The sequence below is a fragment of the Oncorhynchus mykiss genome, chromosome 11, assembly GCF_013265735.2.
Source record: "Oncorhynchus mykiss isolate Arlee chromosome 11, USDA_OmykA_1.1, whole genome shotgun sequence".
NCBI classification, from domain to species: Eukaryota; Metazoa; Chordata; class Actinopteri; order Salmoniformes; family Salmonidae; genus Oncorhynchus; species Oncorhynchus mykiss.
Genome location: NC_048575.1, coordinates 53,008,873 through 53,021,332, shown reverse-complemented (window position 1 = coordinate 53,021,332; position 12,460 = coordinate 53,008,873). Strand labels below are relative to the sequence as shown.

Sequence of the window (12,460 nt, the reverse complement as noted above, 5' to 3'; positions counted from 1 at the left end):
GTGGACTTGTGCTTGAGAGATTGTTCATGAGACCTGGGTTAATTCTCTCTAGCCTAATACCTGCTACAACAAGTTAGTCATTATTAGTGAATGTGCATTAGGCATGGTTCTGGTCATTTCTTTTTTTATAAAAAAAAAAATGTTATTTTCATAGACCGACTTCAAAGCCAGATCAGTGATTATTGCAAGAAGCAGGTTAATGGTTGTTGAAGGCTTATATTTAGCCTAGGTATGTCTTCATAACCCCTACATTCATTAGATTATTACTGACTGTTTGCACTGCATTTGACCTTTTTAATTGTACAACAAAGCTTATTTATTTCTCTATATCTATCTATCTATCTATCTATAATTTATGAATTTATTGTGAATGTCAGGGATGGGCTGTGGTGGGTGGCAGCAGAGAAGAGAGTGAGCGTGGTGAGGTCCAGTGAATGATTGAGAGAGTAAGCTCTGCTACCTAGAAAAATAAATCAAACCCCCCCTCCCCTTCCCTCAACAAACGCAATGTTTTTTTTTTTATGGATGTTTCTTTTTTTTTTACTATTCACCCCCCCCCCTGCCATAGTGCTTTCCTCTGCACAGCTCTCCAAGTATTAAAACATCTGGAGCAATTAAGTAGTGTGCTAAAACTTTATTTAAAGAGTTCTGGCAGAGTGTGGGCCTGGGGATCAGGTTACAGCCAGCCTGTGTTGTGTCAGCCAGGCTCAGGACGGCTAGTTTATTTTATTTTACTCCATGGTGGGTTTAGGAAGAGAAGGGGGTTCTGGGAATGTTTGTGTTTTCCTCCCCAGATGCTTATCCAGCCCGATTGGGGCACAGGATGATCCATCACGCGCCATTCTGCTGGGGATCCTCTGGGGGCCAAGGGCCAGCTTTCTCTCCCCCTATTGAGCCCCTGGCCTCTTTCAGGGGAAGGGAGGGAAGAAGGGGACTGGATCTAGTGTAGATCACCTCCCAGCACAGCAGGCAGCACACTGACAGGGAGTCCCAGCCCGCAGTGAAAGAGCTTCACTAACACCCCTGGCTGGGTCACTAACAGACCCGCAGCTCTGCTGCCACATACAACCAACACTGTCCCTTGTCTGTTTATGCCAAATGTCTTATTATTCCTACTTACCTATCCTGTTTATTGGAGCATCATACATTTATTCCACTTTAGAAATGTTACTTGAAGATGTAATCAACTGCTATTATGTCAGTTACTGGTGATCTACGATTGTGCCTTTGCACTGAGGAGGCCATAATGTCACCACTTAATACACATTGTGAACATAATGGATCAGTTCAATGGACGCTGGCATGACCACTGTGCCATTGCTTTGACTATGTTCTGGCAATTGTTACATAGGAACTTAACTGGGAGGAAAGATGTTTAACTTTTTACATTTGTATCACAAGCAATTTTTGTGCAATTCATGGTGACTTTTGCAATAGTAGTCCCTTTTTAGAACTATACATTCTTTCAGTAAGACACTGATCTGTGAACCGGACATGATACAGTAACATATAGGTGTTCGTATACTCCTTAGTGTTCTCTCAAAAAGGAAGTATGTCTGGATTCTGAAATTCACATTTTCACATTCATAAAAAATATTAATATGTCAGCTACCCTTTTTGGTTTTTGCTTATTTAAAAAAATACATATCTTACTCTACAAACATGTCACATTTCCAGAGTGGACTCTGTGGTACCTAAAAATGGACACTATAAGCCATTAACCAATCATAGCCCTCCTTTAGAATTGCAAGTTCAGCAAGTAGCCAGCAGAGGGAGTTCTCTTTGAATCCATTTTCCCATTCACCGTGCTGGTGGTGCTGATAAAATTGATCATACCTTCAGAATTAGCAGAGAGCCCATTTGGGAAATTTGATTTACATGTAGAATATATTGTTCCAAACGATACATGAACAAAATAAAAAAGGGTAATTTTGAGATATTAATATTTTGTTGTGTTTAATAAATGAATGTGATTCTCCCACCCCTTCAGAATCAAAGCATACTCTCTATTTCTGACTCGGAGCACACTATACAGAGTATAATTATACCAAGATGTTATCTGTATGATGTACGGTTCACAGATCATAGGCTCATACTAGAAGCGTATAGGTCTAAAAAGGGCCTAAAATGGCCCCTGTCTTTACGATTTTCTCAAATGGTTTGTGATTCCAATGTAAAAAAGCATTTAAAAACGCCTTCCTTCCAAAGAAGTTTCTATGTGAGAATTGCCAGAACATTCTGAGATACCAAAAATATGTTCCGCTCCCGCTGGTGTGGAATCGCCCCCAAATGCTTTGTCCCCTCAGTACTTCTCTCACTCTCTCTCTTCTCTGGCATGGGGCCGGCCCTGGCTTTGTTTACTCCATGTTGTGGTAATCAGAATTAGAATACTGTAAGTTAATAGGATCTCTGTGGTGGTAAGTTAACTCCCCTGGGTCCAGTTAACCAGAGGGTTAACACTAGAACCGATGGGCCTTTCAGCCTATAAGTACCCGCTAGAGAATGTTGTCGGGCATCCCCTTGAGCATACACATCAGATTCATAGCAACCCACAAGACACCAACGCTTAATAAATTGGACATAAACAATTGTAAAGGATGAATTGCATGACGAAATTCTACGAAATTCTGTATTATTCTACAAAGGCTTACTGCAACATGTATCGCCTATTTCGTTTCCCTTCCAATAAAAACATTAGTGTAATACATCTGATCAATTGTATTTACAGATTTGACTAGTAAAATAGTTTATAGTAAGTAATACAGTCCAGTTACAGCTTCTCACAGGCTCAGGCATGGGAGGCAGAGGCTCAAAGTCAACGTCAGAATCAGATGAAGACCCCACATTTGATCGTTCAAATTCAATCACCTTCCTCATGCTCATCATTCAGTCCCATTTAAATTCAACTGGGAAGTCACGTCTCAATGGTCAGTTTTGGGTTTCTGTCACCCATTCATCCATTGACGTCATTCATTCAGTGAGGAAAGCAGCGTATTAGCGCCGGGGTACCGAGGCCCTACGGCAGATTTTGTCTTGGCACCTTAAGGTCGTAATCGTTGTAAAAATAAAAAACTACAAACAACAACAGGTTAACAGCCTCCTAAATACTTTTCTGTTTGGGATTTGTAAAATTCTGACAACTGAGCAATGTACCAATATGTAGGAAAAGTCAGGGATAGAGGACGTAGCTTTTTTGTTGTTGTTGCAGATTGTTAATAAAACCAAAATCAAACGTCAGTGGCCGTTGTCCTATTTGGTATTCATAAGGATCCCCGTTAGCAGCTGCAAAAGCATCAGCTACTCTTCCTGTGGTCCACGTGAAACATGACACGTAGGACAGAACATTATTAGTCATGGACTGAAATGCGTAGATTTAAAGTGTCACACAGCCTACATATCAGTACATACACACAATATCTAGGTCTAATACATAGTACAGTGAAAATTACAATACAAGATATATAAAATGGCTGCGTCTTTTCACAGTCCCCTTGGTGCGGTCAGGTGTTCTTTTTATCTGTTTTTTAAACTGGATATTCAAGTGTGAAGCTATTTACAGTTAATAGGACAGTTAGGCACATCACTGCTGGAGATGATGAGGAGCAAGAGGGGGAGGAGCTACACACTGCTTGAGTAACCTGTCTCCACGGAAACAGAGGAGCACAAAAGTGCTGCAGGATCAGGCCTTTTGCCTTTGTTCATGGCTTGTGATGATAACCTTTTATCTGGCATCTTTCTCTTGCATGTTCTTCTCCCCCAATCTGATTTAAAGGGACATCTTGTCTGCACACCTTGTTCACCAGTAACTGTGTGTGTGTGTGTGTGTGTGTGTGACCTGTAGCAACAGCTGGAGGAGGAGGCAGCAAAGCCCCAGGAGCCGGAGCGGTCCATGATCTCCCCTCCGCCCAGCGAGGCCAAGCACCGTAGCCTGGTGCAGATAATCTACGACGAAAACAGGGTCAGTACCATCGTACACACACTTACTGCTTTCACTCTGTGTAATTATCTGCATCTCAATCAGTGCTTGGGGCTGGAATTGCTGTAATCAGTGCTAATAACCTCACTGTTGGCTAGTGTTAGAATACACGTAGCAGGCTCTCCCCTGTGTCTCATTGAGTACGTTTACATGCACACTAATAATTCGATAATCAACTGATTATGGCAATAGTCGCGTAAACACTTCTCTCTGCTCATCTTGATCAGCCTAAGGTCAAAATCGACATAGGCATAAACCGATTAAAATAGCTGGTTTTCTGAGAAATCTTTAGAATTATTAGTACATGTAAACAGCTTAATCGGCGCTCTGTCTGTGTTTTTGATCTGCGCATGTACCGTAGCGCAAGCCTCCCTCTTATGCGTGTGGGAAGTGAATTCTGACAGTATGCTTCTTAGAAATAGCTTTCACATACAAACTTTATATGTCCCAACTCCGAATCAATTAGGCTTCACAAAAATAACACGGTTATTTTACATTACATTCATTGAATGTTTATTTTTATTGGGGATTTCCTGTCCCATCAGGTAGCCTGATTTCAGATGTGTCCATGTAAACAGGATTATTAGGGAAAGTGATCTTCTTGCGAAGCATCTAAACATTTTAAACAAACTACTCAATTAATCTGACTATCCACAATCTAATTGTGTGCACGTAACCAACCATCATCATTATGGCCTTTAGTTGTTGGCGGGATGATGATCTAAGATAATGACATTACTAAAACTCACTCATTTTGAATGAATGTCGCTGTCTGACTGAAATTGTGTCATTCGATTTTATCTGGTCTTTTTGGGGTCACAGAAATGGGTTGAGATTGAGACGGAAGCTGTGGAGGAAGTAGAGTGGGAGCATCTGGATGAAGTGTAGAGGAAGACTCTGACAGCTCTTTGATGATGAAACACTAGTATGGTAGACTGTCACTTGGCTTCTCCCTTGAAAAATAGGAATCCTGCTGTTTGAGAAGCTAATTAATAATTTGAAGGGCACATGGAACGTTTTTGTTGTTGTTGCATTTTGCTCTGACCATGATTGATATTCTGTGAAGAGATAAAACTCTTTGAGCTCTGTCATTGCTGTTACTTGGCTCGACAGCACTGTCAAATGCCACTGTCAATAGAGAGGTGGAAAGGCTGTATTAGAAGGTATTCATTCATTAGCCTCCCAGTCTTATTGAAATACCAGGCAAAGTCCTCCTGTCTGATGGTGTAGTCTGCCAAAGGTCAGCATCATTTAGCAGGTGAACCATTTTCTCTTTTTTGTCTTTAATTTTTAAATTGTCTGAATGTAAGAATGTCATACAGGTTTACGTCTACCAATGTAGTTTGTTTTGATGAGTAGGATATTATGTAGTAGTAGTTAAATAATTCATTTCCAATACTCTTAGTCCACCTAGTGGTGAGCACTGCTCCATGCACACACAAAACTGTATAAAAATGATTGTGTTGATTGCAATAGTATATCGTTGTACGGGGTCTTCTCCCACTCATCGTTACAGACCCCAGATGGTCCCCTGTATGTCCAGCAGCATACCACCCTGCGTCCCACTGCTGGCTTGCTTCTGAAACTAAGCAGGGTTGGTTTTGGTCAGTCTCTAGATGGGAGACCAGATGCTGTTGGAGGACCAGTAAGGGGCAGTCTTTCCTCTGGTCTAAAAAACATATCCCAATGCCCCAGAGCAGTGATTGGGGACATTGCCCTGTGTAGGGTGCCGTCTTTCGGGTGGGACGTTAAATATGTGTCCTGACTCTCTGTGGTCACAAAAAGACCCCATTGCACTTATCGTAAGAGTAGGGGTTTTAACCCCGGTGTCCTGGCTAAATTCCCAATCTGGCCTTCATACCATCATGGCCACCTAATCATCCCCAGCTTACAATTGGCTCATTCATCCCCCTCCTCTTCACTGTAAATATTCCCCAGGTCATTGCTGTAATTGAGAATGTGTTCTCAGTCAACTTACCTGGTAAAATAAGGGTTAAAAAAAGTACTAATAATGTCCTGTATGTGGGCCAGGATGGTCTTTATTTGACTCATTATCTACCCTGATGCCTAGTCACTTTACCCTGGCTTCATGTACATTATCTACCTCAAATACCGTATTATTATCTTTCCTGATGCCTAGTCACTTTACCCTGCCTTCATGTACATTATCTATCCTGATGCCTAGTCACTTTACCCTGCCTTCATGTACATTATCTATCCTGATGCCTAGTCGCTTTACCCTGCCTTCATGTACATTATCTTTCCTGATGCCTAGTCACTTTACCCTGCCTTCATGTACATTATCTTTCCTGATGCTTAGTCACTTTACCCTGCCTTCATGTACATTATCTATCCTGATGCCTAGTCACTTTACCCTGCCTTCATGTACATTATCTATCCTGATGCCTAGTCACTTTACCCTGCCTTCATGTACATTATCTTTCCTGATGCCTAGTCACTTTACCCTGCCTTCGTGTACATTATCTATCCTGATGCCTAGTCACTTTACCCTGCCTTCATGTACATTATCTATCCTGATGCCTAGCCACTTTACCCTGCCTTCATGTACATTATCTACCTCTGCACCTTGATATGGTACTGGTACTCCCTGTATGTAGCTTCATTCTTGTGTATTTTATTCCTCATGTGTTAGTATTTTATTTTTATGCATTATTGGGAAGGGATTGTATTTGGCGCATGTGACAAATAACATTTGATTTGATTCAGTGGCCATGTCAGAGTCTTCTAAAAGGTCAACTCTTAAACTAGTTATCTTCTATTATATACTAGAAAAAGTCATTATCCGACAGAGACCTGCTGAAGACAATAGTACTGTATACCTTTCACCCCAGAGCTATATCATAATGGCATGATTGACTCCATGCCGCAGGAGTTTGCTGAGGACACATGTGGTGATCTCAAAGCCTGGAAGTGTGTGGATGACTCATCCAATGTCCCTGACCTCTGGAACACTTTGCACTCTACTCTGAGTGGGACTAGCACTGAGTGCTGCTGGGCTGAGCCCACCACACTGGCCCCACTCTCTCCCCAGACTATGTAAACAAAAATCTGACCTAATTATGTACGATTTGAGTTCTGTGTTCACCGAGATTACACCATTATATACACAGCCCTCTACAAGTCCCAGCCCAAAGTGATGGTGTGGCACTGTGACTGATGGTATGTTTGCAAATGTATTATGCAGGAAGGTGTATGTGAAGAAGGCAAGGTAATCATGTCGTTTCTGGATATGTTCTCTCCTCTTTTGTGTACCTGCATGGGTGTTGGTGTTTGTCTTTGGTCCCTTGCCCTCCTCAGCCTTTGTATAGGGTACTCTAGTATTGTTGGAGGGGTGTGTGTCGGGGAGGGGTGTGTGTCGGGGAGGGTTGTGTGTGCGCTTGTGTGTTTGTGTGTGTTTCAGCACCTGGCTGTAATTACTCCAGCCTCAGTAGCAGTAGCACTATCATAGTCCCTTGTAACACACACACACGGTACAGAGAGCCCTCAAAGCACTGTGCCTTCATTCTGGTTGTGCCACTATTAAACCCTCTCATTTTAATTACGTGTCTTTTATGATGTAGCGCGTATTTCCATTGTGTCGCTGGTGTCATCTGTCCCTGTGGGCTCAGTATCACCTCATCTCTGAGACAAGGAGACACCCACAGGCCTTTGTCAATGCCACAGGCAACGCCACTCATGTTCACTCATCTCATTAGAACATGGCTGCCTTGGACACATACAAGAGAGACAACTGGGACTCTCACTGGAACTGCACTATCATAGTCCCTTGTAGCACACACACACAGTACAGAGAGCCCTCAAGGCCCCGCACCTTCAGTCTGGTTGTGCCACTATTAAACCCTCTCGTTTTAATTTCGTATATATTATGATGTAACCAATATTTCCATTTTCTTTAGACAGAAAATGCTTCTTTGACTTCTGTTGGGAAAGAGCAGCGCAGTTAGTTTTCTGTTCAAGTGCCAGTCCTCCTGTCTAAGCACTAGGGGGCATGTTTGAAGTGGACTGGCCTCACTCACGATCACTGGTAATCTCATGTCAGATGTGATTGGTTGAGATGGATTTGAGGAGGAACTGTAGCATGTCAAAGCTCCATGTTGATCAACACGGTGTTGTCATTACCCCTCTTAATTTAGCTTACACCTTTATCCCCTTTGTTGCTGATGCCCTTGAGTATAGTCTTTGATGCCCTTAATCTGACATACAATTCATGGCAAATGTATAGGCTGCATTACAGGTCTTTATCAGTACAATATGGTGGACATAAAGGGGACAGTCCTAATCAGAAAATGGCAACATGTAGAGACTTTTCCAGTTCTCCCTCTTCTCTCACTCAGGATTAAATCCTTGTTAATTGCTGTTCATTAAACAGTCCTTTAAAAAATACTTATATTAGTCATCTGCAGAATGTTACAGCCTTCTTTTGGATGAGGAAGCATCGGAAAGAAAGGAAGGAAGGAAGGAAGGAAGGAAGGAAGGAAGGAAGAAAAAAGTGCGACCATGGGGGGACAGGGAGAGAGAGCGCACCAGAGAGAGGGAATGAGAGCGCACCAGAGAGAGGGCGACAGAGCCAGAGAGAGAGGTCAGCAGGTTGACGTTTGTCATGCATCTTGCCCTAGAGGAAGAACTGAGCAATTTCTGCTAGATGGGCTAGATGAAAACAAACATGTGATTTCTGGTTTTAATTTAAGGTTAGGGTTAGGCATTAGAGTTGGCCGTGTGTTTAGGGTTGGAAAAATAATACGATTTTGTGGCTGTGCCAGCTAGTGACCACTCTGCAGAGCTGCCTCCAAAACAACATTCAGGGACACTGCACACAGCACGTGACATGGCTAAATATAAATGTATAGAGCTCAGCTGAGTAGAGGTCATCTGTGATAGAGGTACAGAGATGGGGTTGTGCTTCTCTTCTTCACAATCACTGCCAACCAGTTCTGTTTTATCTCTTAAGCTTGTGTAGTGAAACCTCAACCTGAGCGCACTGCGAAGGATAGATCTTTGTCTCTGTTTTGTCAGATGTTCCTTATGGAGAAGCACAGCAGCCATGCAGTCTTGCACGCACTCTGTCCCAGTGTCTCACTCTCTCTTGCTCTTCCTCTCCCACTCTCCCTCACCTGTGTGCTCTCGCTCTACCTCTCTCTGTCCCTCAGTGTGTGCTCGGGGAGGTGAGTAATCTTTTCTCCGGTAGGAGAAGAGAGAGGGAGCGGATCGAGTTTTTGCCTTGTGTTAAAAGCTCTAAAAATAGTTGCTGTACACAGTGCCCATCCAAACGTCATTCATTGAGTGAGCTAGCTGCTGCGTTGCCTTGGTGATGGGAGACGTGAGGCTTTGCAGTTGATATGTGCTGAGTATGTTTGTGTGTTCTCTCCTCAGAAAAAGGCAGAGGAAGCTCACTGGATTCTGGAAGGACTGGGACCCCGAGTAGAACTGGTGAGCCTCTGCTGTTTTCTCACCTCTTAATGGTCATCTGAATAAAATATCTAGCAACTTGTATTATTTGACCACAGGGAGGAGGGACAAGTAGCAGGGGAGGAGGGTTAGAGGGAGGAGAAAGAAAGAGGGGGAGGAGTTTGTCGGAATTGAAAGCTGGCCATGTGTAGCAGGGGGTGTAGGGAGCAGGCCCTGGAGACAGGCCGAGGTGGGTTTCGTTCTTCTGTTCAGGGATGAGAGCGAGATGGACGGGCAGAATGATGGCGCTGTCTGTCTGTCTCTGATGGCTAGGAGCCAGACAGTGTTTCATAAATGAGCCGCTGCTGCCTGGAAGAGAGCATCTTACTGACAGTACTGTATATTATCAGTGGGAGTCAGACATCATACTTGCTCTTTATAAGCTGATTTGGGTTTGACAATAATACCTAATGTTCGCGTTCGAAGAGTTTTGTCGTGAGCAACTGAAAATATAGTGGAGAACAAGTTCAGATTCAAATGTTTGACCCATTGGAAGGTGTTTGTCGTTCATTGGTTTAAACGACTTTTAATCCCCCTTGTGCCGTGAAATAAAAATATGTTTTGTTTGTTTTGTGGCCAAACTTATACAAATTGTACACAAAGATGGTCTCCTTCGCTTATGAGTCGGTTCTCACTCTGTACAGTCCAGTCTCTTGAGAGGGGCTGAATTAGGGTGTCGTGTCCTCGTTGTGCCCACTGCTTGTCGTTGTCAGCTTGGCACAGCATTAACAGTTATATACTATCATGGAGCAAAGAGCTTTGTTACACTCTGTCTCATAGACATAGATTTACATGGGCTCTTGATTTAATTAATAATAGATTCAGTAATAATTGAATGTAATGGTTCAGCTGGTTGAGTTATTGAATGATGGTGCACCAGGGTTTTCCCCAGGAATTTTTAACAAGGTGGTGCTGCTGAGTACGCCGGGGGGAGGTCCGGACGGGGGTAACACCTGTAACTGCCATTTGCAGCAATCTAGAGCAGAACATTGCCTTAAATGATAACAAATAACTTCCATTCTTTCATTCTTCGGGGAGAACCGTGTACACAATGTGAGCCAAAACTTTTTGACAGACCTTTCTCGGTTAGGTTGATAAAACATGCATGAATTCATAACATTTGTCTTATGTCAGACTCTGTTCAGCATCTTGTAGGTAGAATGTAATGGGTAAATTGTGTTGCTGCATTTAGCGTAGTAACTTTGCAGTGACACCAGACAGTGTGCAGGGAAGTCGTGTGGAAGTTGTAAACAGTATGTTTAACCCTCTAGAGTTGATGTTCCTTGCTGCTGTGAAACAGGATTCTCACCTCTGGCAGCATCACCTAACCTTTCCATCGGTTTCTTCTCTCTCCCAGCCACTGTACAACCAGCCCTCCGATACCAAGCAGTACCATGAGAACATCAAAATGTAAGTTAGCCCGCCCTCTGGGGAAAGGGACTGGGTTTATGTTAGTGTGTGTGCGTGTCTATGTCATCTGTCACTGTAGGCTCAGTGTGATTGCTATGGTCCTAAATGCCATCACTGCGCCCCTCATGTGCCCCAGAGATTCCCATCCCAACAAACGGCCACAGAGAGTGAATCACGTGGTGTCAACCACGTCTATGGAGTCTTTATAGCCGTGATAATGTGCTGAAACAATTCTTTAACCGTGCGGTCTGTGACAACCCGTTGAGATCATGTTTCTGCGGAAATGACTTTATGCAGTCATAAAATGAAAATCCTTCACTTAAGTTGAACTTATAAATGTAATGCAGAAAGTGCAAATGGGTTAAGTAAAATGGCCCGCTTGAGGTTTAGCTCTGAGTTGTCAGTGGAGAATGAGTTAGATGGATGCCACCAGACTTCCTGACCTCTTACCCTCACTGCCACTCTGTCTCCGCTCCGTTTGATCCTTGCACTGGTTGATCAGTATTATTGCCTCAAAGCAATTAGCAGAAAGGGTGTGTGTGTGTGTGTGTGTGTGTGTGTGTGTTATTAAATACCGCAGTATAGCTTTGATCCACCACAATTGACTTTGTACCCCTAACCGGTTTGATAACTTTGGCACCTGTCCCTGGTAAGAAAGATGAGTACCTTGGATTCATGGACACCACCTCTACATTTCTCAGGAATACAGTACACGCTTAGTGTTGGACAAAAGAAACTTTAGAAACGGACCAGAGCAACTAATCTCTCTCTCCACCATCTGGTGTCCGGAGCACAATGCCATCTCTGTCCTTATACGACTTAATCTCTCAGCCCTGGTCTGGCCTGCCAGCCAGAGACGGCGTAAGTAGGGGTTGCGGGGCGTGGCCGCCCCCCCTGGTTTGCGCCCCTTTTGAAGTTCAGATGGGAACAGGAATAGTAACTGAAGTCTGGACACTGACTGTAGGCCTCACATGTAGCCTGTCATAATATCCATTCCAAGACGAACTGAGATACAAGTACTATCAGAAACATGTTGGATTGTTTTCACAGTCCTTTTCACCAGTCAAACCAGACATTTTGCACAGGAAATGTCGGTCATTCACAAAACGTCCACGCTCCGCAAGAGAAGCAGAAACTAAAGAGAGAACTTTACAAATTGTTGATTATGCATCAATTTATTATTGTATTCTGGTGAGCAATGCTATTTCATTTTCTACAGCATGACAGAAGAGGCTACCTATCTAATTAAGATTTTTCTGATTCCAAGACCTAATTTTTTACTGAAAAATATGTAAATGAGGCATAAAAAAAGATCAACACAGTTAATGACAAGATAATTCCAGACTGTGCCGTTGTTGTGCTTATTTATGATATTATAGTCACGTTCTCATTAAATAATCTTATTATGGCAAAAGAATTGAGTCTTAGTTCATTAAATTTGACTTATTTTTCAAGATATTGATATAGCCTAGCTGATAAAAAGACATGGTTTTGATTTGTAAAGTTCAAATAGAATATAGTCTTGCACATGATAGTCTTGCACTTCACAATGCATCATCAATGTTAAATATCTTAATATTCGATTTAATCATACACTGGGTGTACAAA

At 42.8% G+C, this 12,460-nt stretch overlaps 1 protein-coding gene across 1 annotated transcript in view; it reads left to right on the top strand.

Moving 5' to 3' along the window:
* The window catches only part of LOC110535946 (nuclear receptor corepressor 2), a 128,625-nt gene that overhangs the window by 60,513 nt on the left and 55,652 nt on the right, over positions 1-12,460 (top strand). The window contains exons 6-8 of the mRNA XM_036936316.1: positions 3,842-3,958; positions 9,368-9,424; positions 10,800-10,852. Of these exons, the coding sequence (XP_036792211.1) occupies positions 3,842-3,958; positions 9,368-9,424; positions 10,800-10,852 (227 nt within the window). The remainder of the gene's footprint in view (positions 1-3,841; positions 3,959-9,367; positions 9,425-10,799; positions 10,853-12,460) is intronic.